Here is a 16988-nt window from a genome sequence, read left to right as displayed (position 1 = left end):
GTATATGTCTGTCTGTGTGTGTCTCTGTATGTGTCTGTGTGTATGTGTCTGTGTGTGTCTCTCTCTGTGTGTGTCTGTGTGTGTCTCTCTGTGTGTGTCTGTGTGTATGTGTATCTGTGTGTGTATCTATGTATGTGTCTCTGTGTGTCTGTTTGTGCGTGTGTGTATGAGTGTGTGCACAGATCACTAGAGGGTGTCACGTGTCCTCCATCACTCTCCATCTAACGCTTGGAGGCTGCACCGTCACCTGTGAACAGTACTTCTCTGAGGATTGGAGGACACCTTCCTCATGGCAAAGGATATTGAACATCATTTGATGCTCACTGGTCATTTGTAAATTCTCTTTACAGAAGTATCTATCCAGATAGCCTATCCATTTTCAGAACTAGGGTACACTCACGAGAGCCCACCTCTCACTAAAGATTTATAGTGTCTTCAGTGGTATAACCGCCAGTAAGGGGCCCACGCTCCTGTGAACGGCCTCTAACCCATGTTCATGTAAGCAACCCTAATGAAACTTACTTCTGTCCCAGGGTTTCTATTGCTGTGAAGAAACACGGTGACAAAAGGCAAGCCGGGGAGGAAAGGGTTAACTTCACTCACACTTTCACATAATAGCTCATCATTGAAAGCTCTAGGACAGGAACTCAACAGGGCAGAAACCTGGAGGCAGGAACTGATGCACAGGCCATGGAGGATGCTGCTTACTGGCTTGTTCCCCATGGCTTGCTCAGCCTGCTTTCTTATGAAACCCAGGACCTCTAGCTTACGGGTGACCCCACCCACAATGGGCTGGGGGCTGGGGGCTGGGGGCTGGGCCCTCCCCTGTCAATCACTAATTAAGAAAATGCTCTACATGCTGGCCTACAGCTCTGTCTTAGTGGAGGCGTTTTTTCTCAATTGAGGCTCTTCTCAGATGACTATAGCATGGGTCAAGTTGACAGCAAACCATGCAGCACAGCCACCAACCACCCCCCAAAAGACAGAAGAAGGGGGAGTAGACAGATGGAAGGGGGGGTAGACAGATGGAAGGGGGAGGTAATTAGTGATAGTGGAGCAAGAGAGTCGACAGGTGGATAAATTAAAACATAAATGCATATGTATGAAAATGCCATAATAAACCCATTGCTATGAATTACTCGTGTATGCTAAAAAAAATTAAGAAATAGGATTCTCAGCCAGCTGGTAGTGGTTCACACCCTGATCCCTGCACTCAGGAGGCAGAGGCAGGTAGATCTCTGAATTCAAGGCCAGCCTGGTCTACCGAGTGAGTTCCAGGACTGCCAAGGCTACACAGAGAACCCTGTCTTGGAAAACAAAAGCAAACAAAAAGAAACAGAATTCTCTTTTTCCTTCCTGAGTTTGTAAGAAATCTTTATAATATATCCAACACGAAAGTTGCTAACTTCTATTTTCAACTAGTCTGTGGCCTGCTTCTCTTGATAGTGTTTTTAAAAATGACTTATCTATCTTTAATTTCATGTGCAATGGTGTTTTGCCTCAAGTATATCCGTATAAGGGTGTCGGAGCCCCTGGAACTGGAGCTGCAGACAGCTGAGCTGCATGTGGGTGCTGGGAATTGAACCCAGGTGCTCTGGAAGAGCAACCAGTGCTCTTACCCACTGAGCCATCTCTCCAGCCACCTCTTGATAGTATTATTAAAGTACAAAAGGCATTTAACTTTGTTAGATTTTTTAATTTTATTTATTTATTTATTTTTATTTTTTATTTTATTTTATTTTTTTTTAGGTTTTTCAAGACAGGGTTTTTCTAACTTTGGAGCCTGTCCTGGAACTAGCTCTTGTAGACTAGGCTGGCTCGAACTCACAGAGATCTGCCTGCCTCTGCCTCCCAAGTACTGGGATTCAAAAGCCGTACGCCACCACCGCCTGGCTAACTTTGTTAGATTTGACTTACTGAGTTCTCTCCTCTGTTGAGTGAAGTGTTGTGTGTGTGCATGTTATGCTGATTGGTTTTGTAGTGGTGTTCAGGCATCTTAGTTCTGCTCCTTCTGAAAAGTAAGATTGTAAGGTCTCCAGCCATTCTAGTCTAACCGTCATTTCCCCTTTAATGTTTCCAGCTTCTGTGTACATGAGACCCATCAGCACAGGTTTAGTTACTGGTTTATGAATCTCTCTCTCTCTCTCTCTCTCTCTCTCTCTCTCTTTCTCTCTCTCTCTCTCTTGGCTTTTTGAGACAGGTTTCTCTGTGTAGTCCTGGCTATCCTGGGAACTTGCTCTGTAGACCAGCCTGGCCTTGAGCTCTCAGAGATTGCCTGCCTCTGCCTCCTGAGTGCTAGGATTAAAGGTGTGCACCACCACCACCTGACTGTAGTTCTCTTTTGAATCAAATAAAGGAAATTAGTTACAGGGGAAAAAAATTATTCCATCTTTTATATTTACCTATGGGTTTTCTTTGATAGTATCATGTCAGTCCAGACCCCACCAGAGAAACAAAATAATAACATATTTATTTAAAAACAATGTTGGAGTGGGGATTGGGGAGATAACTAAGTTGATGAAGTGCTTATGGGAAAAGCATGAGAACCTAGAACCTGAGTGTGGATCCCTGGTGTCCACATGAGAACCTAGAACCTGAGTGTGGACCCCTGGTGTCCACACGAGAACCTAGAACCTGAGTGTGAACCCCTGGTGTCCACATGAGAACCTAGAACCTGAATGTGGATCCCTGGTGTCCACACGAGAACCTAGAACCTGAGTGTGGATCCCTGGTATCCACATGAGAACCTAGAACCTGAGTGTGGATCCCTGATATCCACATGAGAAACTGAATGCAGCAGCATTTGGTTTTTGTCTTTTTTATTTTATATTTTTTACTTTTTCTCATACATTACATCCCAACCACAGTTTCCGCTCCCTCTACTCCTCCCCTCTTCTCCTCTCCCCCAGATTTACTCCTCCTCCATTTCCCTTCCCTGGAAGCAGGCCTCCCAGGAATACCCACCGAATATAGCACATCAAGGCTGCACAACGCAACCCAGTAGGAGGAAAAGGGTCCCAAGCACAGGTGAAAGAGCCAGAGACACCCCTACTCCCACTGTCAGGTGAAGCTGCAGGGCGATTGGTAAAGAAAAGTCCCCAGACTATCTTGATACAAAATATATAGCTTTAATAAACAGAAGTAAGACTTACAACAGCTTACACCAGAATCCAACCGATCCGTCCGGATACAGGAGCCAGGCGAAAAGAGAGCTAGCGGAGCGCGTTTGCAAGGTTTATAGGCAGGCTTTTGCCTGAGGGCAGCACGCCCCAAAAACAGAATATGATTGGCTGAACTCCCCTATCAGTCAGGAGTCCCACAACACACCAAGCTACACAACCTAGAGCAGACCCACGCAGGCTCCCTGATTATCGCTTCAGTCTCTGAGCCCCTGTGAGCCCTTAGCTGATTCTGTGAGTGTGATCTGGTGTCCTTGACCCCTCTGGCTCTTAGATCAATCCTTCCTCTCCCTCTTCTTCGGGGTTCCCCTGGCTTCATCTAGGGTTTGGCTGTGGATCTCTGCATCTGCTCCCATCGGTTGCTGGCTGATGCATTGGGCTAGGTGCTGATCTATGAGTATAGCAGAATACCACTAGGAATCATTGCATTGCCTCTTTTTTGCCTGTCATGTTTGGTTTTATCCCAGGTCTCTGGACTGTCCTGCCTCTGGTTTTTGGCCATCCAGGCAGTGTCAGTCATGGGCTCCTTCTCATGACCTGGGCCTCAAGTTGGACCAGCCATTGGTTGCCCACTCCCACACATTCTGCACCACCATTGCCCCAGCACATCTTGCAGGAAGGACAGATTTTAGGTCAAAGGTTTTAAGGATGGGTTCATGTCCCAGTCCCACTGCTGGGAGTCTTGCCTGGTTATAGAAGATGCCCAGTTAGGGATAGGAAGAGAAGGAAAATGTTTTCGTTTGGTTAGGGATAGGAAGAGGCGAGGAACCATTCTGAAGTAAGCCCAGAGTATTCTCCATAAAGTTTCCCAGGAATTTCGAGTGATTTAAAATTTAAGTAGTTTGTTTCTACATGCTCCCTGTGGAAGAATAAGAATATGGTTGTGTTCTGAATGACAGTCTTGTATTTTGCTGCAGCTTTGCCAAACTTGGTTTTTAGGAGTTGTGTGTGTTTGTTGTTTTGGGTTTCTTGAGGCAAGGTCTCACTGGGTAGCCCTGGCTTGCCTGACACTCTCTCTGTAGACTAGGCTGGCCTGGAACCCACAGTGGCCCTCCTGGGGTCTGGAATTATAAATGTGCTACCCTTAGCTGGGTTTTTTTGTTTGTTTGTTTGGTTTTGTTTTTGTTGTTGTTTTGTTTGGGCTTTTGCTGTTTGTTTTTTTGTTATTATTATATTAATGGATTCCTTGGGGCTTTCCCCATCCTCACGCCATTGGTAAATGGGGACAGTTTTATTTTCCTCTTCTGATCAGTGTGCCACGTGCCTTCCTGTGTTCCAGCTACCTTCCTGTGTATGCTGAGGTGCAGCAGCCTTATGTGTACCTGCAGAACAGCCACATGGAGTTCAGCAACCTCTACCTGGGTGTGCCCATAAAGTCAACCATCGTGCTTGTCAATGGCACCCTCCTGCCCACCAGGTTCCACTGGGGCAAGGTGATTGAGCCCAAACAAGCAGCAATCCGCAGCTCCCAGATGTGTGTGACCCCATCCCCTGAATGGCCACCTTCCGGAATCCCTCCCAAAGCCTGTGGCTCCGTCCCCAGTTCTCAGCAAAGCGGGACTCTTTAAGTTCATCTTGTCTGACTTTTCATTAGGAAAAGTCTTTAGGAAATTCTAGTTTCCTGTCCAAGAAGGAGTTCCTGGTGAACACAACTGAGACCTCCCATCCAGCACAGCCCATAACTGGTCTGCACACCTGTTCAGAACCTAGTCATAGCAATACCCCTGTGGTTGACAGTGAAGCTTGCTCTGAGCGCCATGAGAAGCCTCAAGGCAGCTGCCTTCTGCTGTCCACCATAGTGGGCTGCCCAGTTTGTCCAGGAGAAGAGGAGGCTCTGTGGTTTATTCCTGAGGTGCCCAGCCCTGTAGGCTTGCTGTGTTAGCACTCTGTGTAAACCCGGATCCACCTGGTAGCCTCACAAGACAACAACTCCATCCTGTGTCTTCCAGCTCCTGGGAGCTCAAGCAGCCTTGTGCACAGTAACCATCTCTCCCAAACGTGGCCTACTAGGCCCCAGTGAAGAGCGCCAGCTCACCTTTGAGTTTACAGCCCACACACAGGTGAGTAGAGCAGTTTTGGAGCCCCTCGTGGCTGGGAAGGTACCCTGTCCAACCACTGGTACCGATACTTCCAGGGAGGGCTACCGGATCCCACTCCTGTTCCTCATGAGTGGGCAAGAGATTTAATGTATTTGCGTTTAGGGTCCTCTTTCACTCTGGACTGACTTTTTGAGGCTGCAAGGCCAGAGAGCCTAGAGTAGGCTCAGATGTGGTCTGAGACCCACTGACCTCTGGCTCTACCCTTCTCTAGGCAAACCTCTGTGGCCTCAGGAAGCCTGGTTTTCCAGTTTGTCCAGGGCAAAGTCGTTGCTCAAGGCAGACACTGTTCTGGGTGCTACGGGGGCGGGAGGGAAGGCTAACAGGTGGCTAGTATCCTCCTAGGAGAGGCTCGGCTCCTCCCCCCTCCCTGGAGGATCCCAGAAGGACGCCATCACAGTGGGACATGCTCAGTGTTTGGGTGTTGCTGGTCAACTGTTTATGGATCTTCTGGGAAGAGAAATATCTTCAACCTTTAAACAGAGTTTCCTTTTTTAAAAAAATTTATTTATTTTTATTTGATGTGCATTGGTGTTTTGCCATGGGTATTGGTTCTCCTGGAACTGGAGTTACAGACAGTTGTGAGCAGTCATGCAGGTGCTGGGAATTGAACCCGGGTCCTCTGGAAGACCAGTCAGTGCTCTTAACCACTGAGACATCTCTCCAGCCCTTTTGTTTTTCTTTTTAACATTTTATATTTATTTACTTTGTGTGTGTGTGTGTGTGCGCGCGCACAAGAATGTGTGCACACATGCCACTGCATGTGGAGGTCAGAAGCCAGCTTTCAGAGACCTACAGGACCAGCTCCTAACTCCTTGATGGCAGACCAGGGGTCAGTGAGCTTTCTTACACAACCGATAGGCCCAGGCCTGGCATGGCACAGCTTTCTGTCCCCCATCAAAGAACAGACCACTCTCCAGAAGTCGCTTTGAGGAATCTCCTGTATCATTTTCTTTTCTCCCTGATGTAACAAAAGCAGCCTAAGGAAGGAAAGATATATTTGCTCCTAGTCGGAGGCTGCAGAGCATCATGGCGGGGAAGCGAGGGCTGCAAGAGCGTGAGGAGAGTAGTCACATCCTCAGACAGGAAGCAGACAGAGCCGGATGCTGGTGCTCAGCCCACTTCCCTATCCTCAGTCTAGGGCTTTCACCCCTAGAAAGGGGTGCCCGCATTTAGAGCAACAGGTCGTCCCACCGCAGCTAAACCAATTTCCTTCACAGGCATGGCAAACATCTGTTTCTATGGTGATTTAAATCCCATCAAGCTGACAACAAAGACTGAGCATTATCCCTTCCTGTGGACATACACGAATATGTAGGGCCGACACATGTATCCGTGAGCCTAGAGGGAGGGTCAGCCTCGAAGGGACCTGTCTGGGCTAGCAGGATGGCTCACTGGAAGCACCTGAGGCCCTTCCTCAGAAAGAAGCAAGGCCTTCATGTTGCCACCCATGGGAGTGGTGAACATCTGGGCTCATCTTCTGAGGCTCCGGCCCTGAAACTGACACTTCCGGCAGGAAACGTTGACCGATTTGGCCCTCCCTTGTCATGTGTCTGGCATGGAGAAGCCCCTGGCCCTGGGCATCTCCGGGAAACCTCTGGGACTGCGAGTGACCATCACTATCTCCGTAGAGGACTCCGCTGCAAGGTGAGTCCAGGGTAGTGGAAGCCACATGGAGGGCTGGCTTTGCATGATGGTACTGGTCCCCCTCCTCCTGAGCAAATTGCTAGAGCTAAGAGGTTACCAAGTTGTCACAGGCCCTTGCTATCCCTGCAGAAACCACCCCCCACTCCACCCTGTGTGACGTTTCTGTGTACACTGCCAGGCAGGCGGGAGGTGGCAGGGGATCCTCAGTGGGTTTTCCCATATGAGGCCCAGGAACTTGCAGCCGTGCCATTCTGACCCCATGGGGGGGGCAATTCATGCTGTTTGATCACTCCTCTGGCATGGTGGATTGGCAAGAAGTTTGGGCCTCGGGTCTGGCACTCCATGAGGAGAGAGTCCATATTAAGCTGGGTTTCAGGACTACTCCCCCACCCCACCCAGGGTGGCTCTCTGAACTGTAACAAGAGTGGCAGGTAACATAGTGTCCATGGCATGGGACAGCGCTGTCAGCAGCAGTACGCAGTGGCCAGCCCACCCCGAGAATCTCCGCTTGGACTTTGGCTCGAAAGTGCCACTGAGGACCCGTGTGACTCGCCAGCTCATCCTGACAAATTACTCCCCAATACAGACCCCTTTTACCCTCAAATTTGAGTACTTTGGAAGCTCCCAGGACTGTCTGAACAAAAAGACCAGCCTGTAAGTCTCAAACTCTTCCTGGGGCGTTTCCCAGGTGCGTGAGGTCAGATGGATTATCCTCACAGGGGCCATGTTTCCTCTTGGGGGGCTAGAGGCTGATTGGTGAGGGAGGGCGAGTGTGTGGTTCGCAGATGGGCGTAGGGAACTGCACAGAGGGGATAGCTCCTACAATCCACCCTGAAGACCCCAACTGACCCGTGGGAGAGGCCAGGCCGGTGGCGCCTCCTCAGCCTGGGCTTGGAGGTCGAGAACTTTACCCAGGTAGGGTAAAGGCTGGAGACGCTACTGTAGACAGCGGAACTGGGCGCAGAGGTGTGGGGGAAGCACTCAGAAATAGATCTTGTCCTGGACACCGGATGGTGGGTCTGAGCTGATAGGCGCAGGGACAAGAAGGAACACCGTCTAAACCATTAGCTTTCTGCTCTGCATGCCAGTGCAACCTGAGGTCAGGGAGCAGCTGAGAGCGTGGAGCCTGTGGCAGAGGACACCCCAGAACTGGGGACCCAGAGCTGCGTTTGCCTCTGGGGTAACAGATCTCCGGCTCAGAGACAGTTCTGTGGACTTCTGGGGAGGTGGTTTCAGTGACTTTAGGGGTGGATGGCAGAGATCCAGTGAGAACAGAGATTTCCCAGGTGAGGAAGAGGGGACCTGATCAGCGTCCCTTGAGAGGAGCAGGCTGCCTCCCCCTGCTGGGCACCTGTCCAGATGTTTCTGTGGCTTTGGGCGTGGGAAGGACTGACTGCTCCCATACTATTTTCTATCTCTGTGAAGCCCTGACATGCCCCCAGCCCGGCTAAAGACAGCGCGCATCCAAGAGCACTTGGCCAAGAAAGAAAAGATGGGTAAGAGCCACCAACATGGGAGGTGTTGGGCCCAAGTCATGGCCAGAGTTGGGCTTTTCATGGCCTCCTGAGGATGTGATGCTACATTCTGATGCCAGCACCCGCCATGGAGGGAAATGGGGACCAGCGACTCCCTCCCTCTCAGTGAAGTCCCCAACATGGCTGAGCTGTGTACAGGACATGCTTTGTTTTGGTTCTGGTGGCAGCTCATAGGGGAGAGCCTGACCTCATAGGCCAGTCTTGGCTGGCTTCCCAGTGGAATAGAGACCATGCGACGGCTCCACCAGGGCCGAGCTTTGCTGACCCTCGAGGATTTAGCCCTCACCCTCAACCCAGGGTCCTGACCCTCGTGTTCTGTTCTCTGTAGACTTTATGGAGAGCATGTTATCCCACAAAAAAGGAGCTGCCTTCTTCCCCCACATTTCCCAGGGCAAGCTAAGAGCCTATCAACAGCTGAGTATTGACATCACAGCCTGTGCCAACATGTGGGGCGAGTACTGGGATGACCTCCTTTGCATGGTAAGGACATGCTTGTAGGAATGGCAAGGACGTGTATGTAGGCATGGTAAGGACATGCATGCAGGCATGGTAAGGATGTGCATGTAGGTATGGCAAGGATAAGCATGTAGGCATGGTAAGGACATGCATATAGGCATGGTATGACATGCATGTAGGCATGGTAAGGGCATGCATGTAGGCATGGTAAAAATGTGCATGCAGGCATGGTAAGGACATGTATGCAGGCATGGTAAGGACATGAGTATAAGCACACAGCTCCTAGTCTTCTCTCCGCCAGCTGTGGCCCTCAGCCTTTCAAAGTGCAGCTGCTGCCACATGCTGCTCGCTCACACTGCCGCAGTTTCTGGGGCCAAGGCTGACATGCTTCTAGCAGGGAGTCCTTTTGTGTAGCAGAACCTTCTGCATCTCTGTGATGTACAGGGCTGGGGCCACCATGAGGAGGACAGGAAACGGTAGGCTGGAAGGAACAGTAATGAGTAAAGAGGAGACAGTAACAGCCTCCCAGCAGTCCAACCTTACCCAGCCCTCTGCATTTGATCATTTACTAGGTCCCCTATACATACATGCACACACACATACATGCATATATGCACGCACATACATATATACACATACACACATGCACGCACACATACATATATACACATACACACATGCAACATACATATATACACATACACACATACATATATACACATATACACGTGCACTCACAGATACATATATACACATACGCACATAAACACATCACACACATGCACACAAGAACACATGTATGTACACACATATAACACAATATACATACACACAGGCATATACACATAGCACACATACACACGCACACATACAACACATACACACACATAATACACACACACATGACACTCACACAATCTTTAACAAACTAAAAGATATTTGAACAAATAAATTTGAACAAAGGGGCCACAGAGGCCAGAGGCGCTGTGGCTAGATCATCAGTAGAGGGTGGCAGGCTTATGAGGGAAGGAAGGGCAGATAGGAGCTAGGGCGAAACAGCTGAGGGTAAGGGTGAAGCAGCCTGGGCTAGGGGTGTCTGGGTTAGGACCTGAACAGTGGGTGAGGCTGGATTCAATGGGAACTGACTTCTGGGAATCCTGGACTGTTGGACACATGGAAACTTTGCCTGAAAGAAACACAGTGGCCCTCACTGACAAAAAGCTGGTGTGCTTGCAGGTGGGGGACCTGCCAGTAACTGTCATCCCGGTGTATATGGCTGTGGTGGGCTGCCCCATCAGCTCCCTGAGGAATACGTGCTACAGTGTGGCCCCATTACAGAAAGAACCCATCATCAGGTGCCCAGCTTCAGCCCTGGTCTCCGGCTCCTGGCTACCCCTCTGGCTGTCGGTCTGGGTTGTCTGTGCTGGTTCCTGGTTCTCCAGCTGACTCAGAGCCACCTGAGCCACCCACAAGGAGCTCTAGGGTGGGGCTGTCCTGGGGAAGTGACACTGGTGTTTCCCTGAGGGCCTTGGGGTGGGTGAGTGGACAGACAATGGTCTGAGGAAGTGGCAGACCCTAGGGCTGACACTAGGAGCCACCTGACAAGCCCAGGCAGAATGTCAGCAGTTGGGGGATGTGACAGTTCCCCCAATACTCTGCAGCCCCAGGTCTTGGTGTTACTGAGGCAGGGTCTGACAGCTAATGCCTCTCAGGCCCGAGGCCCATGCGGGCCTTCTGCCCCGCAAGGCTGTGCAGTCTATATGGAGGGTGCTAGCTCAGGCCGTTCTCTCCCTCCAGATTTGGGACCCAGATCTCTGGAGGAGACACAGTCACCAGAACCCTCCGTCTGTATAATTCCAGCCCCTGCGGTGAGTTGCTCCTGACGGTCAGGATGGTGTGTGTGTGGGAGGGAGAGGAACTGGCAGCCACAAACAGCACCCCGGAGTCCGAGTGACCTGGGGCCCTTGAGACAGACCCAGAGGTCCAAAGTAGAGTGGTGACCATGCCAGTCCAAGCTTACAGAGAGGAACTTCCATCCTTGAGTATGGGACTCATCCTTGCTTAACTTTGCATCAGCAGGGTCACTGTGCCCAGGGACAGACATTGCTGGGTACCCTTTTCTCAGTCCTTTAGCCGGCAGTATCTGAGCTACATGACAGGTGCTATGTAAGGAATTGGGGATCCCGAGAGAACAGGAAAGGGGGTTTGTGAACCAGGGAGCTTCCATCCTGATGGCAGTGTGACTGGGTGCTGGGGGCCTTCGGGAGTCTCTGAACTTCCTTGTGAGGGGCGCTTGGGCTGCGTCTGAGTAAAGCCAGAAAGGTGAGGGTGTTTAAGGGAGAATCGTGGACAACTTGGAAGTCAGATGTTTAACCCTCTCCAGGCACAGCCACGGGTGAGAAGCAGGACTCTGTGACCCTGCTCCTTGTGGGATCCCGCTATCCTAAGAGGCATATCACCGTCACTCTCAGGAGTCCCCTCGCCTTGTATGAACATTGTTGGCCTGGGTCACATTGTCACACTAGCGACTTCCTATCACTTTATTGTGACTTGTTTCTATTTTTAAGTTTTAAAATTAATTTATTTGTGTACGTGTGAAAGGTCCCGTGTGACAGGAAGAATGTGGGGGGGCAGAGGGCAACTTTCAGGAGTCTGTCCTCTCCTGTTACAGGTGGTTTGGTAGACAATGGGAAGCCAAGCTTTTGACGGTCCTGAGAGACCTTGTCTGTGGGATTTGTTGTTGTTGGTGGTGGTTCTGCAGTTGTAGGGAGTCTGCTGGACATCACTCATGCTAGACTAGTGCCCTGCCCACGGCCACCTCCCCCACCATTCTCTTTCCATTTGTTTAGAGGCAAGTTCTCACTAAGTTGACTAGGCTGCCCTTGAACTCACTCAAGATAGACCTGAACTTGGGATCTTCCTGCCTCATCTTCCTAAGTAGCTGGGCTTGCAGGCCTGTGTCACGAGCCCAGCTATTCCCTGAGCCTTCTCTTTGCCTTCCATTCTCCCCATGGTTTCCTCTTCTTCCTCATCACTCAAGATCTCTACACATTGTTCTGGTCCTCTGGATGCAGGAGGTGACCTTGGTAAAAAAGCAGACAAAGGTAGAGACCCAAGGCTGGATCCTGTGGCATTCCCCATCACCATGACCAGTGACACTAGATCCAGGAACTCCATGCTGACTGACACATGAGGAGCTGACTGAACCACTGGCCCTGGTACCCTGCGGGGGAGAGGAGCTGTGGCTCAGCTGAGGGTGGTGCAGCAGAGAGAAGCTTGTGCATGGCGGGAGAGATCTGAATTAGCTTAAGTGCAGTTAGGAAGCAGCCAGGTAGGGTGCACAGACAGGCAGAGGACAGAGGGGCCCTGTGCTTGGTGGGTCACTGCTGGGTGGGAGCAGGTTTGCAGGCAGGTACAAGTCTGAGCTGTACCTTCTGGCAGATGAAGTGAAGCCACCACTGGACATGGCGGGTCACATTGGAGGCATCAGAGGAGAGCAGGTGCATGGGAAAGAGGGCAGCGTGGCAGCCCAGGTCGGGGAGCAATGGGGTACACTCTCTTCAGCTAGGAGAACTTACCCAGTGCTATTGAGGGATGATGTGGTTGCTTCATCCAGAGTTGGGCTTTGCCTCGTGGGTAGAAGGATGGGGTACAAAGGGAGGTAGAGAGTTGCTGGGAAGATGGCCAGGAAGGTTAGCTTGACTTGGGGAGGAAGTGAAAACAGACCAGGGTTGATGAATGGGTGTGGAGAAGGTGGAGAGTGTGGGACTTGGAGGGTCAACCACCAGACAGAAACCAAAGGGACAGGAAACTGCAGGAAGCCAGGGGATCCTAGGTTCAGGGACTTGGATATGAAGACTGGTCTTGTGAAGCGAGGGCTTCAGGTAACCGAGCTAGGTGGCAAGAAGCCTGTGGAGAACCGCTAATGTTCCTGTATGCATCTGTTGCACGTGTGTGCTGATGTGTATGAGCGCACTTGTGTTCAGGTGTGCTCACATGAGTGTGACCACGTGTGGAGAAGCCAGAAGGCAGCCTTGGGTGTTTCCTTGGCTCTTCAGGTGCCACCCACCTTGCTGCTTGAAACAGGGTTTGTCACTGTCCCATGACTCACCAGGTAGCCTAGACTGGCTCAGCAACCCCCAGGGCTGCCTCTGTCTCCTCAGGGCTGGGGTTACAAATGTGTGCTCCCACACCCCGCTTTTCGAGTGATTCTGGTCCAGACTCAAGTCCTCACGTGTCCACAGTGGTCTAGAAGGCTTTCATCTGCTCTGATAAAATGCATGGAAAGAAAAATCCACCTGGGAAGGAACAGGATCATTTCACGCAACAGCTTACAGGCCGTCGTCAAGTAAAGGCAGGGCAGGAACTCAAGGCAGAAACTCAACACAGGAACCGAAGCAGAGACTATGGAGGGGTGCTTGCTACAGGCTTGCTGCTCTTGGCTTTATTCAACTTGTGTTCTTATACAACCCAGGGCTACTTGTCCAGGGGCGACCTTGCCCTTGGCGGACTGGGCCCTCCCACATCAACCGTTAATCAAAATGCTCCATAGACACGCCCATAGGCCAAACTGATGGGGGATGTTTCTCAGTTGGGGTCCCCTCTTCCCAGGCACCTCTAGTTTGGGATGTTGACAAAAAACAAACCAGCACACACAGCAAGCGCTTGACCAACTGAGTCCGCTCGCTCCCCATCACCAAAAGCTACTTTCTAGAACTATGGCGTTATAAAAATAGCAAGGGTCCCCTCCAGTACAAGAACGTGAGTCTAGGGAGGTGGAACCCAGGAGAAGGCCACCCACTCTCCGTTGTCCTCCTTGCTTCCTCTAGAAATCCGCCTGGACTGGGAGACCTATGTCCCAGAGGAAAAGGAGGACCAGCTGCTGGAGCTGCTTGTGTTTTATGGGCCGCCCTTCCCACTGCGGGACCAAGCCGGGAATGAGCTCGTGTGCCCTGAGACCCCTGAAGGCAGCTCACCAGGGTCCCCATGTCCCTCCAACGTGTCAGGGTCCAGCCAGGCAGTCCCCTCGTCGGTGAGCAGGGGTACGGGGCATGTGAGACGGGGCCCAGGTCAGCTGAGCCCACGTGAACCGCCGGGTCTCATGGGTCTCATCGGTAGCAGGGTAACTGCAGTGGTGGCTCCAAGGCCACCGAGGAGCAGATCATCTCAGTCATCCTGCAGGAGCACGAGAGGGTGCCCTCTGGCAGCATGTACCAGATCAGCCCCAAGCAGGTGGTGAGTAGGCAGGGGTGGGCGCGCTCTGATGGAGCTGCCCCGGCAGGCCCGCGGATGAACACGGGGCAGCGCCGAGGCTACCGTGTCCCTACCAGGTCATCCCGGCAGGCGGCCACCGCACCCTCTACATCTCCTTCACACCCATGGTGCTCGACCTTGACATTCTGAACAAGGTGGAGTGTACCGGCTACGCCCTGGGCTTCATGAGTTTGGATAAGGAGGTGAGCCTTCCCACCTGGGGTGAGGGTGCCATGGCCAGCTCCTCTCCCCCTGGGAGTCACACTGTCTGCTCAGCCCCTGCCCCCAACCCGGGGACCACCAGTGACCTCTGACGGACTGGGCTCTGCAGACCGAGAGAGAGATTCCAGGCCGAATGCGTCGCCTTCAGGATTTCGCCGTGGGCCCCCTGAGACTGGATCTGAACGGCTTTGTGAGGCGGGCACAGTGAGTCCAGGGGATCCCCCTCCCCACCCCCACCCCCTAGAGAGCGGAACCTCACTTCACCGGAGGGTCAAAGGACAGGGGTCCGGATCCTGGCTGCTTGAGCGGTGCCTGTCGCTCTGCAGGCTGAACACCGTGCTGGACAGTAGTGGCTGCTTGGACTTCCGGTGCCAGGCCAGCGACCTCATCCCGAAAAATCCCTGCTGTGGGGTGAGTGTGATGTCACCCTGCACCAGTCAAAGGACTTGGACCTCCCACATGCCTGGGGGTCCTTCAAGTCGTGAGTCCCTTTCCCAGAGTCTCAGCTTGAGAACAGGGAAGGGATGCACCATGCCCACCCCCTCCTCCTGTGGCCCCAGGTGCTGAGTGACCGGCTTACCACCCGCCATCTGAAACTGATCAACACAACGGAAATCCTGCACTACTTCCGGGTCCTGGTCTCCAGGCCCTTCTTCACGTCTCAAGGTGGGGCCAGCTGGGACAGCCGGGCCTGTCACCAGCAGCAGTGTGAAGATGAGATGGCCTCCTCAGGCCCGCAGCTGGTCCTCCGCCCACAGGAGAACATGCTGGTCAGTGCAGGGGCACACCATCTCCAACCCACTCCACAGGCAACACACACCCACGTCCTACTCACATCTGAGCACCAGGTACAAATGGACAGTCCTAAGTGCATGCCTCAGACATGTCCCTTTCGGCACACAGAGTCCCTCTGCACAGGCTACACACAGATGAACCTACTGCACATAGCCACATGCATTCCAGAAACATGTCCAGACCTGCCAGTGTGTTGGCCAGTGCACACTGGTGAGCATCCCCACTTCACACCACGCTCCCTCCCTTCTCACGTGCCAGGTGCTGCACACACAGCAGACATGTACAGGGCTCGGGAGCCACATGCTCCACCCGGGGACACTGCTGAGTCATGTGCTGGTCAGTGGGGCCACTCTGGGCGCCACAAGCCCCATAAACCGGGGGTTGAACAGGACCTGGCTGGACAGGCAGGCCACCTGCCTTCAGCAACCTGGGGTGACACTGTGTCCACACCCGCTCAGGTGGACGTGTCCTTCTCCCTCTCTCTGGAGCTGCTGTCCTACCAGAAGCTCCCAGCTGACCAGATGCTGCCTGGAGTGGACATTCAGCAGAGTGAGAATGGAGAGAAACAGATGGTGTTCACAGGGAATCTGCTCCTGAGCTTCACCAACCAGACCTTCCAGGCACGTGCTAGACACAGAGACCTAGGGTATGCCTGATTGGTGGGGACAGTAACCACCGAGGAAGCCGTGAAGGACACTGCCTGGCTCCCTAGAACTTTTGAGTGCCACTGAGCAGGTTGCACACAGGCCAGTATGGAGCTGAGGGAGTCAGCTGGGGACACAAGCAGAGAGCTAAAGTGGAGACCTTGTGGGATGACAGAGGGACCAGAAGTAGAGGAGGGTAGTGGAAGCCTGCAGGCAGGAGCTGGGGGCCACAGTGAAGCTGACCACGCCAGTGCCTGAGTGATTCGTGAACTTCTGGGGGCCTTGAGCGACCGGCCCAGGGTCTGATGAACCCCACAGGAGGAGGGGAGGTGATGGAGGTCGGATGGCTGACTGACTGCCTGGGAGGAAGGCTGGTAGAGAAGCCGAGGGTGTCCCCGGCCCTGCTGGATTCCACCTGCCTGGCTTGGGTGGCAGTGCCAAACCCCTGGTGCCCACCGTCCTGCTGCCCCAGCTCTGTTCAGAAGTGTCAGTACTTGGGGGAAGTGGGTTACCCTGTGTCCTGGGTCCCCAGTGGGTAGCGATGCTTCATCCCTCACTGAGACACGGGCTTGGGCTCCCAGGAGGTGCCCCTGCGGGCTGTTGTGGCTGTGCCTGCACTGCAGCTATCCACCAGCTGGGTAGACTTTGGGACCTGCTTCGTGAACCAGTCACACACCCGGGAGGTCTACCTCACGAACCTCAGCAACTGCCTGAGCTACTGGACAGTGATAATGGGTACGTTGTCACCCCACATGCTGCTCCTCCATGTGCCCAGGCAAGACCCCTAAGAAAGACAGTGGCATCCTGTCTGTGTAGACTGACTTCCCAGGGCTGGTGGCACCGGACACTCCTGGAGTCCACCAGCCCTCCAGTTCCCGGCTGCCCTGTCCTGAGTTGCTGGGAGGACCAGAGGTGACACCTGAGAGACTGGTCTGGTCTTGGGGACAATGTCTGGAGCAGCCTGTGCCCATGTGTGGCCTCTTTTCTTCTCGGTGTAGGACAGGAGGAACCAGCCAAGGAGGATAATGCCTTTGGGGTCTCCCCAGGCAGTGGCCTGCTGGAGGCCCGACCCACCAATGCACCCCCAGTTTCCATTCCCCTTCAGGTCTTCTTCAATCCTAGGTAAGAGCTGCTTCCTGCCTCTGTGACACCGCCCATGGG

At 52.8% G+C, this 16988-nt stretch overlaps 1 protein-coding gene across 5 annotated transcripts in view; it reads left to right on the top strand.

Moving 5' to 3' along the window:
* The window catches only part of Dlec1 (DLEC1 cilia and flagella associated protein), a 43506-nt gene that overhangs the window by 26000 nt on the left and 518 nt on the right, over positions 1-16988 (top strand). For 2 of the 5 annotated variants that reach the window (XM_085689025.2, XM_085689024.2), the window contains exons 20-36: positions 4459-4612; positions 5129-5239; positions 6792-6922; positions 7382-7576; positions 8348-8418; positions 8786-8937; positions 10150-10268; positions 10711-10781; positions 13743-13945; positions 14032-14148; positions 14244-14369; positions 14498-14592; positions 14715-14799; positions 14949-15158; positions 15642-15803; positions 16409-16562; positions 16826-16949. In XM_085689025.2, the coding sequence (XP_085545151.2) occupies positions 4459-4612; positions 5129-5239; positions 6792-6922; positions 7382-7576; positions 8348-8418; positions 8786-8937; positions 10150-10268; positions 10711-10781; positions 13743-13945; positions 14032-14148; positions 14244-14369; positions 14498-14592; positions 14715-14799; positions 14949-15158; positions 15642-15803; positions 16409-16562; positions 16826-16949 (2280 nt within the window). The remainder of the gene's footprint in view (positions 1-4458; positions 4613-5128; positions 5240-6791; positions 6923-7381; positions 7577-8347; positions 8419-8785; positions 8938-10149; positions 10269-10710; positions 10782-13742; positions 13946-14031; positions 14149-14243; positions 14370-14497; positions 14593-14714; positions 14800-14948; positions 15159-15641; positions 15804-16408; positions 16563-16825; positions 16950-16988) is intronic. The other 3 variants (XM_048423484.3, XM_048423485.3, XM_085689026.2) reach the window with 2 other exon arrangements.

This window comes from Myodes glareolus, chromosome 4 (genome assembly GCF_982192425.1).
Source record: "Myodes glareolus chromosome 4, mMyoGla1.1, whole genome shotgun sequence".
Taxonomy (NCBI): Eukaryota; Metazoa; Chordata; class Mammalia; order Rodentia; family Cricetidae; genus Myodes; species Myodes glareolus.
The sequence above is the reverse complement of the archived record's forward strand: the minus strand, read 5'-3'. Positions and strand labels throughout refer to the sequence as shown.